Genomic DNA, 16,810 nt, shown 5'->3' with positions numbered 1-16,810 from the left:
CGAAAAAAAAAAAAGATATTTTCAACGATGTAACATAAATAAGAATAACAGAAAGATGAATGCGCTAAAAGCATCTTGCTTTCCACCAAATACTTTTTCACAGGTAATGCAAATGCACAAATATTTACACACACATATATATATATATATATATATTTCAATATAGAAGACCAATAAGAACACATCATTTTAAATTACAAAGAGTAAGATTTTGACTTTTGATTGGATAATACGTAGTATCTTAATAAAAATTTCGTGGATTCTATTAATGAATAATTTAACACATAAATTAATCTTAATCAATTTATTATTTATACGTATGATAACATTTATAAATAACAAACAATACGTTATACTCCTCTAAAATTAAAAAAATATTGTCCGAAAATTTTACCGCCCATTTTGGTTTCATTGTTTCAAAGATTGTAAAAACTACCAATTCGTATTTAATGTTTAGGAATTTTTTAAACGGACATTTTCTTATTCTTCCTGTAATCCAAGATATATTGCATAAAATACATTATTTTGAAAATAAGTCAGTTGCGGAATATATTAAATTTTCGTGCAAAATCGACCTAAGGATTTTTTTCTTATAATTGCTATTCTACATTTCCCGCCAACATGGCAAATATGGCGGAGCTCGTGTCGTTTCCCGCCAAGCCCTCACGGAGCTCTCGTATGGCGCACCTCACTTATATATCAGTATAAATTAATCGTGTTTTTTTGTGGCTTTTCTCAAGTTTTTAGATAAAAATGGGGCAGTCAGATGATGTAGAAGACTCTACTTACAGTAGACATCAAGATTTGTGTCAGAAATTGAATATGGATGCAACTGCTGCATCTGAAGCTTGGAAATCTTATGAGACTATTCGACAAAATTATACTCTTGAGGTATTTTTTGAATTACTCATTATCTTAATCATTTCACATTCTATTCATTGTTTCAGATTAATTACCGTAGTTTCTTCATCTTTGAACTATAAATCGAAAATATGTTTCTTTTACTGTTTATCTACAATATACAAATCGTTTAACTCCCCTGCTCAATGTTTAACGTTATTGAATTCGCGGTTTGTTTTACTCAACCGATTAAAGCGCACCAATTTAAAACAATAAGACTAAATGTTAGTTGCTTATATAAAGTATTTTTATTCAAACACAATAGTTAATTTATAAAAGAACTTGATGTAGAACTACCATAATTTGATCCTCTACTATTTAAAAATTGACACTGATTTTAAATATTATTGCATTCATCAATGTTTTACAATGTAATTTACTTTTGTCTACTGTTATTTACAAAATTCTATATCAGATTTATGTGTATATTTTTTAAAAGCAATATGTGTACATGTATCTGTGTAATCATATACGCATAGAAATTCCTGTCTGTTTTTTCAGGGTGATCAGTTACATTGGATAGGGTGTGCATTATATGTAGCTTGCCGTAAGTCATCTATACCTACTGTTGGGAAGACTGGTACTAATGTGGAAGGAAATTGTGTTTCATTGACACGTTTATTACAATTGTGTAATCTTCCTTTGATACAGTTTTTTACAAAAAGTAAATCTTGGGCTGACATGGCCAATATGTCGCAAGATTTTCGTTCAAAGATTGAGAAACTTGAAGGAAACTTTGCTGTGTCAATGGTTATATTCAAAAAGTATCAGCCAATCTTTACTGACATATTTAAAGATCCTGTAGATGATATTTCACGGCCACCAAGATCAAGGAGACACAAAGCAATGCCATGTACACCTGCAAGAGTATTTGAATTTTGTTGGACATTATTTATTTGTATAAAGGGTGCATTTCCAGATATCTCTGATGATTTAGTTAATTCTTACCATCTTCTCCTAGTGTGTTGCGATCTTATATATAGCAATGCTTTGTTGGCTAACAGGAAGGACCTATTAAATCCTAATTTTCCTGGTAAATATATGCTGGTTATGTATGCAAGAAGAAATAGATTTTTACTTATATATTTTTTGACAGGTTTACCATCAAATTTTAATGATGAAAATTATATTCCACCACAGACAGCAAATTGTATTGTTAGCTTATTATGTGAACGTCATGAAGCTATTGCTGTTGAAGCTAAAGTAATTAAGGAATATTATCTGAAAAATCATATTAATAAATTGTTCAATGAAAGAGTTCTGCGTGGTGATCAGACAAATTTCTCTGGTATTTTAGAAGCTTTATATTTTGATGGAAATAGCAAAGCTATTAACAGAGTGTATGAACAACATGTACTAAGTGTTGGAGACTTTGATGAAAGGATTTTCTTAGGTAATTTTTTTTTGCTGTTACTCTATATTAACCTTTTTTATAGCTTTTAAACTCGCTTACTACTAAGGAAACAATGCTTGTAAATAAAATAGTGCTCTTAACTGTATGCCTGTATGCTTGTTGTTATACATTTTTGCTTTCATAAACATAGGTTGCTTGTAAATCATAAATTTGAGTAAGATATGGATCTTATTATTTATTTTATCCTATATTAATTAATATAACTTATCATATATGTATGAAATTACAAATTCAGATAAAATGATATACTATTATTTCTATTTTTGTTTAGAATGTTCATAAATAGCAAATTTTCTTATTTGTATATACAATAATGCTTAAAGCGTAAGCATGTTTTCTTATGAGTTGAAAAGAACAAGAAATGAAAGAGAATGAGAAGCAAATTCATTCAGTTGATTCTTTTAGTCACTAAATAATAGCTTATTACTTTGACTTATAAAATAATGAAATCAATATACTTATCCTTTTATCACAACATGTAGATTCTTAATGAATCTGTGAAAATTCTCTGTGACATTACTGTAATTATTTGTATAAAACCAGTAAGGTTATTTTATAGATTTGCTTATGTTTTTTTGATTTGCATTTTTTAATAAAGGACAGATAATGAGCTAACAATCTTTATTTTGTCTTTTTGAATAATTTTCATTTCTTGCTGTTAATCAATTTGTGTCTGCTTTATCTTGATTGTGGTATAGCTGATTGGAGAAGAGTGAGATTAAATGGAATATCAAGTTTGGAAATTGTTGGAGAAGATATAACTTATCATGCTAAATTATCTAAACGTATTTTCATGAAAGGTAGGTTTATAGTACACCGAAAGCTGCTATAAGAAAGTAATAAGCTTGGTAGTAAATAGCATAAGGCTCTGGCATGAATGCATATAAATTCTAAATTGTTTATAAGACAGCTGTATATAATTTATCCTAAAATACTCGAAGAATGGAATATTAATATGTTACAAATATTATACATAATTTTATTTCATTTCAGGTCATGATGCCAGTAATAACATCGGTTCACCTACACAGATGATGAATGTTGGTGATCTACATGAACAGTTTCAAATGAAGAAAGAACAATATAGCGGAGTAAGTATTAAAATAATTATATATATGCATTTATCATTTTTATAAACCTTACAATTTTAAATAAATTTTTATTGTAAAAAAATTGATGTATATTTAATGTTTATAGCAGATACAACACTTAGCTCCACCCACTCCATTAACTGGACGCAGTTACCTCAGACCAAAAGATATTACTAATGTGACACCAGTATCCACTGCAACGCAGAGTGTAATTCGACTCCAAGCTATGTTAGCAGGTCAAACATCACCGAGCGAAAATTTGTTGCAAATCTTAAATAGTTGCTCTCAAGACGTAAAGACGCTCGTCGAGACGAAAGTCAAAGAGCTCGGAGAACTATTTTGCGCCAACTACAACAAAAGTACAAACGCGAATGATACCACGTCAGATTTTGGAAAGATGAGACTTTATTTGGGTCAAACCCTTTTTTATAGACTTCTAGAAATGATTTTAAATGACGAGAAACGCAAGAAACCAAATTATGACGTTACGGTATGTTGATTAGTGATTTAAAATTTTAATAAACTAAATCAGTAGATGAATAATATCTTATCTTGGTATGTTGTAGAATCTTCTCACGAAAGAAATCTTTATTCAGTGCTTATTTGCTTGTTGCTTAGAGATAGTCATTTACTCATATAAAAGCAACGACAAAATCTTCCCTTGGATTTTGAATGCCTTAAGTTTAGATGCCTACTATTTCTATAAAGTGATAGAAATTATAGTTAGAGCGGAAAATCAATTATCACGCGATGTTGTAAAGCATTTGAATCAAATAGAGGAAAAGATATTAGAATCGCTTGCATGGCAAAGTGATAGTCCTTTGTGGAGTGCCATTCAATCCACGCCTGAAGGTGTACCAAGCTGCGAAGAAGTTTCTTTACCAGGCATGTTGGAAACTGTTGACCCAAATATTCCTGGACAACCCGTATTGAGAAGAATCGCTTTGGACCGTGGTACTCATCACGATGTTCAACAAAGCCCTATTTCCTCTGCTTCAGAAAGATTTCAGTCTCCTGTTGCAGCATCTGGTGTAGCTAAGAAACGTCTATTTCCTGACACTAGAATTGGTGGACAAAGCGTCTTACGAGTGACAGGTCAAAGTGTTTTACCATCAAAAGTTTTGACCATTGATGGCAATTCAAGAATACTTCTCTTACCTGAACAAATTACAGTTCCAAGATCATCTAGTGTACAATCTACAGGTACTCCGATGCAAACTGTAGCAGTTAACAGAGAGCCAGCAAAACCAAAACGAACCGGTTCTGTCGCACTATTTTTCAGGAAATTCTATAATCTAGCTAGTGTACGCATGCTAGATTTATGCGGTTCGTTAGAAATAATGGACATCGATTTAAAGAAGAAGATATGGACAATCTTTGAGTACTCTATTAAGGAACGAACAGAATTAATGAAGGACCGTCACTTAGATCAAATTTTAATGTGTGCAATTTACGTCATATGCAAGTTGGCAAAGATGGAGAAGAATTCGTTCACTGAAATCATGCGATGTTACCGATTACAACCACAAGCAGAATCTCACATATATAGATCAGTACTTATAGCTAAAACACCGTCCGGCGAATTACAGAAGAATAATGAAGAGATCGGGCAGAAAGATGTATCCGACAAAGAAACCAATGCGGCACCTCCTACACCTACAAACATGGCTGGGACTTCGCAGAACTTCGGAGAAGAAACACGTGGGGATTTAATTAAATTTTACAATACAGTATACGTACCACAGGTGAAAGAAGTGGCGAATAAGTTGGGACTAGCACGCGGAAGCGTAATGAATCTATCATTAAGTCCACTACCGAAAGGGAAACCTCCCGCGAGTTCACCGGTGAGACGTGTCACCAGTAGTATTATGACACGTACATTAGATCCGAAAGCTATTTCTGCTTCTCCAGCACCACAACTTAGTTATTGCTTTAGTCGTAGTCCTGCTAAGGTAAATTAAAATCGCATATTTCTTATGTAAAATTTTATTGTTAAATCATGTATTATACGTATTTTGTTCTTATTTATAGGATTTGGAGGCTATTAATAAAATGATGATTTCTGTCGACCCGAAAAGATCTGTGGGCAAGCGACTTTTAACGGATGAAACTGACGTGGAGATGTCAGATGGAGGACCATCTCCGATCAAAAAAACAACTACATTTGTTGCGCGTAAATTGGAAAACATAATTGGCGAACGACGTACGCAAAATCAATAAGAGAATTTAATTGAACGTTAAAATAACTTATTGAAAATATGGGTAATGAAAGGAAAACTATTTTTTTGAGACGTCGTTCTCATTGAATAAAAAAGAATTAATTAAAAAATCAAACAAATAGGAACAATCATTTTGAAGTCGAATTTTTGTTTCTTGGCTGTGTGGCTTAAAATAAATGAAATGTTCGCTCGAAATGTTCTCAGGTATGATCATGTTAGAAACAGAGAAAAAGGCCGTGTAATAACTGATCGTACGTAGGAATAGTATAATGTCATATTAGGTAAAGACAGAATTTTATTTCCAGTGCGCTTTTTTAATTATTTCAATGAATTTAATTGAAAGAAAGTTACTTTAAGCATTGTTTCAAAGGCAATAATTCCGGGATGTAAAAAAGTTAATTTGGGCATTAGATGTAGTTTAATTTTAAATATTATATTTTCGTTGTGTAAGTATTCTATATCACATGTTAATAGAGAAGATACGAAAAACACTGATCAGCGATATCAATAAAAGTCAGAATCATTTCCAGTATAATACGAAAATCGAACGATTCATTCATAATCATCAATTGATAGACACGTAATATACAGGGTGGTTGGTAACTGGTGGTACAAGCGGAAAGGGGGTGATTCTACGCGAAAAAAGAAGTCGAAAATATAGAATAAAAAATTTTTTTTTTAATTTTTTTTAAAATCTACAGTGAGATCCTTTATAACGAGACGTGATAAAGTGCACGCGTACCAAGCGAAAATTCAAAGTCGATTTTCTCAAAAATAAAGCCTCAAACGAGAAATTTTTTATTCTATATTTTCGACTTCTTTTTTCGCGTAGAATCACCCCCTTTCCGCTTGTACCACCAGTTACCAACCACCCTGTATATTACGTGTCTATCAATTGATGATTATGAATGAATCGTTCGATTTTCGTATTATACTGGAAATGATTCTGACTTTTATTGATATCGCTGATCAGTGATATTTTAATCAAGCTATGTACTATCTTTACAATTATATATATTAACTTATATATAATATATGATGAATTTGTAAGAGTTACGGTCATAGACGTTAAAGAAATTTTATTTTACCAGTAGATTTAAACATGCTACAAAAGCAGTCGAGTGCTCGAAGCATGCAAATACGATCTGGGTGATATTTAATTAAATGTATGATCATTTAATGTATACATATATATATTGTTTGATCTTTCGATTATAATAAGTTATTCGCGTGTCTCGGAGATTTCGTTTGTTTCGTGAACTGAGACTTTTCAATTTCCGATCACACCTAACTAGGTGCGTAATGTTAGGATGTAAGCGTTCTTTTTTCTTTTTCTTTTTTCAAATTTTACATTTGATCTCATTAAATTTGTCTTTTTATTGTCAAACAATACATATTAAATTACAGATAATATTATTATTAAGATTAGATCGATATTTAAATGACTTAGGGTTTAAAGGAAAGCTCTCATTTGTCCAAGAAATTTTGCATAAATGCGGAACAAAAAAAAATTTTGTAAAAAATTTGTAAGTAAAAATACGAGTCGATTATCTCGAAGAGAAGTCGTAACGCGATTGTAATAACAATATTTTCAGTATCGTTATTACGCATGATAGTTTACAGCACAAATAGTGTACTTGAAAAGTTTTCGAACTAGAACAATATAGTTCAGTGAGGAAGAGATCTTGCTTCTCATACACATACGGCAGTTCCTCTAATGACTTCTTTTAGATAAAAAAGAAATTGTAAAGAGTTTTATTGGCATATAATAATTATTAAATAGTTTATGTGTACATAGTATTGTAATTCGAAAGTAAATTAGAAAAATAAAAGGCGAAAATTTTATATGTTACATCTGCTCTAATATTATTGTGAGTCTTTATGCAAATTCATATCTTTATAAACACGACTAAGGGGATGGAATTTAATTGGAGATGTGTTTCACCCTCAAAATATTATAACAAATATTTTGAATATTTTACACATTTTTACATATATCGTACATTCTGCAATTTAATTATTTTATTAAAAATTTTTGCATATAAAAAGTATTTTTAAAAATATAAAGAAATTTATAATAATTGTTACATTTTTCCTCTTTATTTACAATATTTTTAATTTAATATAATGAACATTAATGACAATTAAAGGTGACTCGATTATGTAAAAGCAAATTAATATTCAGAGATTTATAGGTTAGAAAATTGAAAGATTGATTGCATGACTTTTCTCTAACCTTAGTAATACAAAACAAAAGGTGATTCCACACTAAATCGATTGCTTTTTTCTCTCTCGATATCTGGACTTTTATTCCAAATGGGATATGATGTAGTTCACATGAAATTAGAGGTTTAACTCATCATTTTAAAAATCATTTAAGAAATACAACCTTTTGAATTTTGCGATCTTTGCTCATCTTTGAAAAACTTATATATTTATATTTTTAAAACTTATTTTTTAGTTGGAACATCGAAAACTATGACATTGTAAGCAAAAAAAAGTCAATAATTTTGTGTTCCCTAAAATAAAACATAGCCATAAAACTATGTTAAAAAAGTAGGTTATATTTAAATAATAAAGACATCAATTTATTTTTACTGAATTAATTAACAGTTAAAGGATACATGAATGAAATACATAACCTCAATACATTCATAGTAAGTATACAAAGTTTGTTGTAACGGCAATTTGTAATAAATCTAATAATTTTATATTATTTTCATAAAAGGAGTGCTTTTGTATTATATTTAAATTACTTATGTGAAATAATATGTAAATCAATGTTTTAAATACAAAATAATATCGTATTGTGTCACGAAAAATACATCTCCACAACAAAATACAAAATATGGAAATATCAACAGTAAAACAAATTTTTCGACGCATTTTTACTGACAGCACAAAATATGATATAATGAAACAAGCAAACGTTATGAATAAAATTATGAACAAAAACAAACCAAAAAGGTAGTACACTCTACATTTTCTAAGCAGATGTAGATTTTATTTATTATTTCTTAATCTCCTTTTAACTAAATGGTGATTGTTTTATTTGTAAACAGGGAGTCAATCAATGATAACATAAATCCTTATGCACATGCAACTTCAACAAGTAAACTTTCTATATATACAGTGCGAAGGATGATTGTTCTAAATAAGGTTTTTATGAAGTATATTACAGATTTAATGTCAACTGGAGAGATAGTTCCTGAGATTCTAAATAAGAATATAGAGATTTCTCATGTTAAAGTAACTGCAGATTTTAAATTCATTAATGTATATTGGATAGACAATAATACTGAGAATACTGATATAGTAGAACTTTTGCAAAAATGTGCCTTTCAATTGAGGCATGAATTGTCTCAACTCCGTGTTATAGGGGTTGTACCTCCTATTAAATTTGTCAAATGTAAAGGTACAAGTATTTTAAGGGAAGTAGAACAAAAATTGAAGATTATGGACTTTGGGGAAGATCATGTATCTAGTCCATATCCAGATGCTATACAACAGACCATTACTGCTTCTGAAACTTCTGATGTTAATCAAAATATTGAGAATGTTGAAAATAATAACTTTAGTATTACTTTGCCAGTAATGAGACATGATGTATTTGGATTAGATCATTTTCGAATTATGTCTCAGGTATATTATGTACATATGTATAATAGCTATGATTATTAATATAATATTTAAGGATATTTCTCTTTTTTGCAGATAAAATCCTCATTAAATAAATCAAAAAAAGTTACGATAAGACAAATAGAAAACATGCCATCCTTGAATTCATATTCTACATCAAATATAAAAAATAGCCCAAATTTTGTAACTAATAGGGAAGAACAGAATGAGTTTAAGCAATTTTTATATCACAGACGAAAAGAACAGAGAAAGAAAATGAAGAAATATCGAGTAGATAATTCTATTTATGATTTTGAAGAACAAAGTGACAATGATGATCTTGGAAACGATTATAATGATTTCACTGAAGACAATTATGATGAAAACATTGATTATTACAAAAAACAGTAAGGACATGATAAACAATAGGGAATTGATAGCATATAAACAGTTAGTATAGCAAATTTGTTTTATACAAACATTAATAAACTAATGTTAATGATATTTATTTTCCCACAGTTCATTTTATTTTATGTTACATTTGTGCATAATGTACAATTCAACTTCCCTCTGTAAGACCCATGTAAGTAACATGACATATTTGCAATATTCGTCCAAATTATTGATCCCATTGACTCGATTTGATTCTGATGATTTATTATATGTTTTGTTTGTGATCAATCTCAAGTATTTAAATAATTCCGTACATGTACTGTTATTCCCTTTTTCAATATTTATTATTTATTTTATCATATCTATAATCATAGCAAGAAATTGAAATTTGTACAAAAATTCAATACTCCAACATTCAACTAGTTTTCGGAGACGTAGGTGGTGGGATAATAAACTTAAACTAAGAATTGAGTACTGTCGTCCTTGAAACAATTCAAGAAATTATAAATTATAAAATTAACAAAGTAAAACATAAATTAGAAATTAAATTGTACAATAATATTAATCAACACGTGATTCTTGTTTGGTATACTGCAGTACATGTATACCTAATCTAAATCACATAAATCATGCAATTCATCCGAATGGATATTAAAGTCAATAGAGTATGATTTAACAATAAAATTTTATACTAAATTTCAACTAGATCGCGTTTGTGGCGTGTTCAATTCCTGTTCCTGAACGGTTTTAGAGTCAACTTCCTCGTTAGTTAAAATAAGTGGAATTTGTTGTTCATTTATATTTTTAATGTTTGAACGAATATCTGATACTGTTAAATGGGATATCGAATCACTTAGATTGCATGCTTCTAATACATATTTATTGAAAATTTCACTTTTATCAGCATAAACATGATGTCCTGCTCCTGTTATGGCCTATAATCAATCAAAATATACCATTGAAATAACTTAAAATTCATAATTCGTTCTCGAAATTCTTTCTTTATATCTTAAGATCTTTATATCTTCTTTTTTATGTTCTTACCTGAACATTAATGTACGACAATGCTCTAGCTTGTTTAAGTGTTTCCCAAGATGAATTATCGACCCAAGATCGACTACCATATAATAGAGTTATGGGAATATCTGGACTTAGTTTATCCATTCTCCTAACAATAGGATTTTTGGCCCAACCAAAATGTTGCATCATTGCATGAAATGCACTCTCACCACTTTTCATTGGACATGTGAAAATGTAACTTTTACATTTTATATTTAAAAACTCATATATGAAAAATTCGTTCAATGAAGTTAAGAACGTAAGACTTCAAAATCTGTGTGAATTCAAAAATTTTTATTCTATATTTAAAGATTTTAAATACTTACGATGGTGTTTGGGCATTACATTGATGCAAATACTGTGAAATCACAGCAGTGTCATCCTTTAATACAGGTGCAAATTTTTTTACTATATCTGGCCTTGTTTTTTCAATTAACCACTGCCCTAAAAGAAATAACATTTTATATACTATGAAATACTACATATTTTATATAAACATGAATACATATTATATACTACTATATATACCAATAGTACAAAATTTTATATCTCAGAAATTGGCACATGAAAATGTAGAATAAGAACTAACCAAATGGACCAGCTACTCTCACTGGCCATAGTGGGTTTAATGGTTCCATTATATATGCTATAACTTTTACCCACATAGGAGCTCTGGAAATTCGTTCTACAGGTCTTTCAGGGAATCCCCAAGGATCAGCAAGAATTAGATGTTTTATTCTTTCAGGATATTGCATACTATATGATGCTGCAAGGAAACCGCCCATTGAATGACCTAACAGCACAAATTTCTCTAACTGCATCTCCCTGCGCCATTCCTCTATGGAACGAACTAGTTGACTCTCAGCTACTTGTGCTTCATTGCTAAAAACAGGACGACTACTTCTACCAAAACCTGGATAACAAGAATTAATTGTTTTACATAAAACATCAAATACACAAAAACATAATTGTACATTATAGATCAACAAATTAATTTAATACTAATTTGTGATTATATGATCTTATAGGTAAATAAATACAGTGATACCAACTGTCACTCTTTGAAAAATATGCAACATCATTTGTTTCACAAATTATATATAATTCCAAAGTTCAATCTCAGTCATCTATGAGTCATGCATGATAGCTACTGTATTAAAGAACAAAGTATATATCTGAACAGCTTACTTTGAAAAATAATTGGATAAAATTGAAGATTTATATCTATTATATGTAATAAGACTTTTAAGAGATCTATAATTTCCTTCTATTTTTACCTAATATATCAATGGCATACACTGGTCTCTGTGAAGCCAAAGCATCAAGATTTAAACACCATAATGCTACACCTGCCCCTAAACCATGCAACAGAACAATTGGTGTGTTTGGTGATTCTTCATTTAAAGAAATGGTCCATATTTTATCTGATGTTCCTACAACTGGTCCTATGTCCACATACCATCCTCGATATGCAGTTTTCAAACCTACATTGTCAAAATATAGTAATTGTTAAATCAAATAATCATTATCCTATTTGAAATTATCCTGTTAAGTTGTAAATCTACTTTACCATATAAACATTAAATGAGAAATAAATAATTTAAGTAACTTACAAGAAAGAATTTTTTTCTCAACAGAACGTAACATAGCTGAAGATGAGCCAGACCAGCTAAACCATTCCCAAAACCAGCTAGTGAATAAAAAAAGATTTATTATTCATGAATAAAAAATGTTTTTCATAAATAAACAATAAACTTTACTAAACCTTTCATAAATTTTACATTATATCATGCATTACATATTTATAAAATTACATTTTTATAACAGTATTTTTTACATAAAAACAATATTAATTATTAAAAATAGAATAATAACAAGAAGGATTTTTAATTTAACGAAATTTTTCATGATACATACCATTGATCACGTATCATTGTATTTTGTTTTTTTTCGATACTGTTACAATGTAGTTTTACAAATGTCACGTTACAATTTATATGACACTGAACTTGAAAAATTGCCTCATGTTATATAATAAATCCTGACAAGCATGTTAAACGTGAGATCTGTGTAGTTTCAATTTTGAAGACTTGTAATGCGTAAATTACGAAATAAATTACCTACGTGTTTGTACGTAAAATATAACTTGAAATCGGATTAACTACATATTTCTTTGGTTATGATTCTTCGTGCTAAAATTGTTTGGCGCGTGACCTTGAAATGCAACCCAACATAATATAGTTAATTCTTTGACTTCCATATTCATTTTTCTTTCTATACATCTATGTAATGTTTCAAAATACTTCTATGTGTGCGGTTATCTATAATATAAATCTATTAATTACAACGATAATTTCTATTGCCAACATTGAAACGCGCGTCGAAATTTTTTAACTTAAATCTTGAACACGAAAGATGATGCAATCGTGATAATGAAATTATAATAAATTCTGAACGACGCTGTGTGTTTGATGTCGCCGAAACACATGGAAAAACCAATCAGTTTGAACTAAGAAAAAAATAATAATGTGATTGACAGTCATGAAGGAGGAGATATTTAAAATCGTTTGATTCGTACCTTTTCGATCTGACAATTTCATGATTTGCCATTAGCTTTTACGGTGCTGTCGTTGTTCGAATACGATGATTTCTTTGTAGTCAATGTTAGAAAAACAGTGCGTCGACGTAGCCAATTCTATTATCTAGTCTGTGTCGATTCGAGTATACTGTCTGTTGAAGAGCGAAAGAGTGGGAGAATCAGCTGATGTACATATGTGCTGATGTGCTGAAGAATTTGTGGAGTTTCTTCTTTCATGAAATACAAAATACAAGTTTTATCGTTTATTGTTATATGTATATATATAAATTTTTTTTCAAACTACGCAATAATTACTTTATTATCAGCACATTAGTTTTCGAAAGTTCTATTACGATAATAAACAAAGTGTTGCATCTAGCGAATGTAATTTAACCTAAAAACTTTCACGATAACCAACATTAACATGTAGATGTATATATTGTATATTATGAATATTTTAGTTTTTTTTAAAGGAAGAAAGAAACTGATTGTTTGTTTACTAGCATTCGTATTATTCTAGCGTAGTTTATATTATTCGTTATCTTGTAAGTTAGAGAAGTTCATGGCGATTTGATATGAACGATAATTCAATTTTATAATAATTCCCATTAAATAATATTATATCTATATTACTTACAGTTTCTTTTTAACATATATCGTTTTATATTTAAATTCTGGCATATAAATTAATGTGAAACTTACAGAGAATAAAATATATTGGAAATGATAGAATATATCGATTTGTGAAAGACAGCGATTAAAGATAAAAAAAGAATGTCGTATATTGTTGTCGGAAAAGGTATAGAAATAGGTGTTTTATACATTGATAAGAGGAAAAACAGGTTAACATCGATTACATCGATTACACAAAATTAATGGTTAAGATCTTATTTTTGTTTCCAATTAATAATTTAAAATATTTTCAACTTTTGAATAATTAAATTATCCGCATGATTAACATTGGTCTTTATAGTCTCATAAAGTAAATGAAACTAATACTTTATCTTTGTAACACGCAACAAAGTGTAAGCGTAGTACAATGAAGAATACCAGACAAGGCATTTTATAATGATCAGAGAGCTTCTATACACAGGCTCCTGGGTGCTTTTGGCTCTCCCGACAATATGAGCTATTCATCCCAATCAGCACATCCTCATTGCACCCATGCACAATTCTCATTACTCGGTCCTATTGTTTCGGGAATTCAGACTTATACGATAAGTATAGTTTTATACTTGCACTTCTATTAGAAGTAGTATCTATAAAAACATGATAAAACTGGATTAACAAAGTTAAGTGATAAAAAATAATAATTAAAAAAAGAGATATATATGTATATTTGTTGTCCTTTTGTTAACGAAAGATACAACCGATAATATACAATAAGAAAGTCATAAATGATAATGGAAAACGAAGGGAACTGTAAAACACGTTCAATACCACCAGAGCTAGAAATCGATAACTTTGTTAACTGAACTGTAGACCATTATAAATATTTTTCTTAATTGATGTTTATACAGTATTCAAAATATAATTTCATTTTAGGTACAGTAATGTATGTTTCTTGATAATATGTAAACATAGGAAAAAGATTGGTTAGTGAAGGAAAAAAATAAAATGCTCTCGTATAATATCCCCACCCATTTAAAAGAGTAGATCATATTGTTTTCATTTCATTAGATATAGTAAAAAAAATATATAAAGGACGTAAGAAAGGTAACAAGTATTTACATTTCAATAAACGTATTCAAAGAAAAATGATTGTGCCTATATCTATATTCGATGTAATGCATAGCGTACGTGGCGCAAGGATACAAGTACAATTCGGGCGTCGTCTGCTGGCACTACTTTCGTGTCTGCCAGTCAGAAAGGAGAATCTCGAATGAAACGAATAATAATTTTCATGCGTAAGACTGCATATTGCATTGAATTGCCATTTCATTAATCCTGAATAAATTATGTCAACTTTAACCGATAGGTAATTTATCTTTAAAATCATAATAGATAATTCATCTTTTGTTCAAGTAAAGACAGTTTTTATTTCCTGAATAAAAATTTTCTACATAATTATATAATAATTTTTACTTTTCATGCTTTTTAAATGTTAATTCTAACCTATTGTAATGGCAAATAATAAAGTAAAAACTTACTTTCATTTTTATTGTTTTTATGTTTATGGTAAAAATGTATCTTTATACTTCATTTTTGTGGGACAATGGCATATGCTTCAAACTAATCGATAATTCACGAATACAATTCGAAGCTTGTTTTCAAATATCGTGAATATATATGCATCGCTCATTCTCCATTGTTCTTTGACGACGCAATTAGCTATCAACGTGAAAGAAACCACTTTTCTTCGACGTATCTGCGTTAGTGATTCACGATACAAAGGCGTACCCCTCAAACTTTATGCCTTTCTGTAGTATCGAATTAATTTCCACGCGTAACTCTCTCTCTCTCTCTCTCTCTCTCTCTCTCTCTCTCTCTCTCTCTCTCTCTGTCTAACGTTTCAATCGCATTTTCTATTCGAGAAGCGTTCGTTTAATCCTGAATCCGTTATTGGAATAATTAATTGAAATATTTAATTCGCATAATTCCATTTTTAACGATATAGCTCAATTATGCAGATAATTGATTTTATTCATTTTAGCCATCTTCATGTTATATCTACGTTTACATATCTACTAATATTAATCATCGATCCCGTACAGAGTGTTATTCGTGACTTTATTGCGAACAGTATAAAAAAAGCAATCATTTAGATGCCTTATAATCAGGCATAATATACAATATTTCTCAGTAATGACCTCGATACCATGATCAATGAGAACACGAATTTGTTCGTATTTTTTCTTCTGTTCGCATGCAACATTATACTACACAATCTATGATAGATGTAGAGTCTCATAATCAAACATTAGTCATTGTTAGATTATGGTAAATGATATCATGTTATTTTGTAAAACAGGTTTCGAGTACAATACATAGTTAATGCAAAACGAGGAAGTTCACCTAGAAGATAAAAACATTTATTCAATCTTATCGTTAAAGATCGTTTGTTTAATATGGTTCAATCTTGTCAACTTATTATCATCCATTTATCATTTATCACTGAGCGTTGACTGCCACTCGAATTATATATATTTTGTCCTGTTGGTGTCACAATAAATTGAAATATACTATACCATAAGATTTAATTTTTGAAAAATATTATGTCACATTTGCGCACTTTCTTCTGTCAATGTTACTTGAGTCATTCACATTGTTGACAATTTGCTAATCCAGAAAATTTATTTTATTTCAATGATTCCAAAAAATTTAGTAACATGGCTCACCAATGACTAGAATACGAATTTTTATACATTTATGGGAAACTTGAAGATGCAAAAATGCACAAATTGCATATAACGTATATAAAATATTTCATAAAACATGTATTATGACGTGCAATAAATCTCTATTTAAATACCATTTTTTTCGTTGTATTCATAAAAATTTGGATTTGCATAAGCATCCTTAGTCTATCGATAACCAC

At 29.6% G+C, this 16,810-nt stretch overlaps 3 protein-coding genes across 12 annotated transcripts; 2 read left to right on the top strand and 1 right to left on the bottom strand.

Annotated features, from left to right (window-relative positions):
* Nucleotides 1-618: 618 nt before the first annotated feature.
* Nucleotides 619-5,889, top strand: LOC100741200 (retinoblastoma-like protein 1). Of its 4 annotated transcripts, none has more exons than XM_003493651.4 (8): nt 619-891; nt 1,402-1,933; nt 1,997-2,293; nt 3,013-3,114; nt 3,308-3,405; nt 3,512-3,895; nt 3,972-5,357; nt 5,437-5,889. In XM_003493651.4, the coding sequence occupies exons 1-8, from the start codon at nt 754-756 to the stop codon at nt 5,623-5,625; spliced, it is 3,126 nt and encodes a 1,041-aa protein (XP_003493699.1). In that variant the 5' UTR covers nt 619-753; the 3' UTR covers nt 5,626-5,889. The 4 variants fall into 4 exon arrangements, with proteins under 4 accessions (XP_003493699.1, XP_012247455.1, XP_012247454.1 ...); XM_012392031.3 differs by having other exon boundaries at nt 754-891; nt 3,515-3,895; XM_012392032.3 differs by lacking the exon at nt 3,013-3,114 and having other exon boundaries at nt 620-891.
* A 1,835-nt stretch (nt 5,890-7,724) lies between these two features.
* LOC100746195 lies at nt 7,725-11,765 on the top strand. The gene is made up of 6 exons (XM_033323856.1): nt 7,725-7,973; nt 8,086-8,281; nt 8,354-8,591; nt 8,687-9,266; nt 9,339-9,692; nt 11,440-11,765. The coding sequence occupies exons 3-5, from the start codon at nt 8,473-8,475 to the stop codon at nt 9,651-9,653; spliced, it is 1,014 nt and encodes a 337-aa protein (XP_033179747.1). The 5' UTR covers nt 7,725-7,973; nt 8,086-8,281; nt 8,354-8,472; the 3' UTR covers nt 9,654-9,692; nt 11,440-11,765.
* On the bottom strand, nt 9,730-13,502 carry LOC100741080 ((Lyso)-N-acylphosphatidylethanolamine lipase). 7 transcript variants are annotated; one of them, XM_033323855.1, is made up of 9 exons: nt 13,273-13,465; nt 12,819-13,015; nt 12,612-12,735; nt 12,308-12,384; nt 11,972-12,178; nt 11,284-11,607; nt 11,021-11,138; nt 10,680-10,866; nt 10,195-10,570 (listed from the first exon to the last, which is right to left on the bottom strand). In XM_033323855.1, exons 3-9 carry the CDS (start codon nt 12,626-12,628, stop codon nt 10,334-10,336), a joined length of 1,167 nt encoding a protein of 388 aa, XP_033179746.1. In that variant the 5' UTR covers nt 12,629-12,735; nt 12,819-13,015; nt 13,273-13,465; the 3' UTR covers nt 10,195-10,333. The 7 variants fall into 7 exon arrangements, with proteins under 7 accessions (XP_033179745.1, XP_033179746.1, XP_024227076.1 ...); XM_024371308.2 differs by having other exon boundaries at nt 12,815-12,908; XM_024371309.2 differs by having other exon boundaries at nt 12,819-12,908.
* Nucleotides 13,503-16,810: the final 3,308 nt, after the last annotated feature.

The sequence above is a fragment of the Bombus impatiens genome, unplaced genomic scaffold, assembly GCF_000188095.3.
Source record: "Bombus impatiens unplaced genomic scaffold, BIMP_2.2 scf_1275, whole genome shotgun sequence".
NCBI classification, from domain to species: Eukaryota; Metazoa; Arthropoda; class Insecta; order Hymenoptera; family Apidae; genus Bombus; species Bombus impatiens.
Note: the sequence above shows the minus strand (reverse complement) of the source record. Positions and strands in the feature narration are given on the sequence as shown.

What these genes read in the sequence shown, in the direction of transcription:
- LOC100741200 (XM_003493651.4), top strand. Translation starts at nt 754, where the DNA reads ATGGGGCAGTCAGATGATGTAGAAGACTCTACTTACAGTAGACATCAA. An exon ending in GACAAAATTATACTCTTGAG is followed by an intron (nt 892 to 1,401) that starts GTATTTTTTGAA and finishes CTGTTTTTTCAG; the next exon opens with GGTGATCAGTTACATTGGAT. An exon ending in AACCAAATTATGACGTTACG is followed by an intron (nt 3,896 to 3,971) that starts GTATGTTGATTA and finishes GGTATGTTGTAG; the next exon opens with AATCTTCTCACGAAAGAAAT.
- LOC100746195 (XM_033323856.1), top strand. Translation starts at nt 8,473, where the DNA reads ATGGAAATATCAACAGTAAAACAAATTTTTCGACGCATTTTTACTGAC. An exon ending in AACAAAAACAAACCAAAAAG is followed by an intron (nt 8,592 to 8,686) that starts GTAGTACACTCT and finishes ATTTGTAAACAG; the next exon opens with GGAGTCAATCAATGATAACA. An exon ending in ATTTTCGAATTATGTCTCAG is followed by an intron (nt 9,267 to 9,338) that starts GTATATTATGTA and finishes TCTTTTTTGCAG; the next exon opens with ATAAAATCCTCATTAAATAA.
- LOC100741080 (XM_033323854.1), bottom strand. Translation starts at nt 13,304, where the DNA reads ATGGCAAATCATGAAATTGTCAGATCGAAAAG. An exon ending in GAAATTGTCAGATCGAAAAG is followed by an intron (nt 12,385 to 13,272) that starts GTACGAATCAAA and finishes TTTATTCACTAG; the next exon opens with CTGGTTTTGGGAATGGTTTA. An exon ending in GAGAGTAGCTGGTCCATTTG is followed by an intron (nt 11,139 to 11,283) that starts GTTAGTTCTTAT and finishes TATTTCTTTTAG; the next exon opens with GGCAGTGGTTAATTGAAAAA.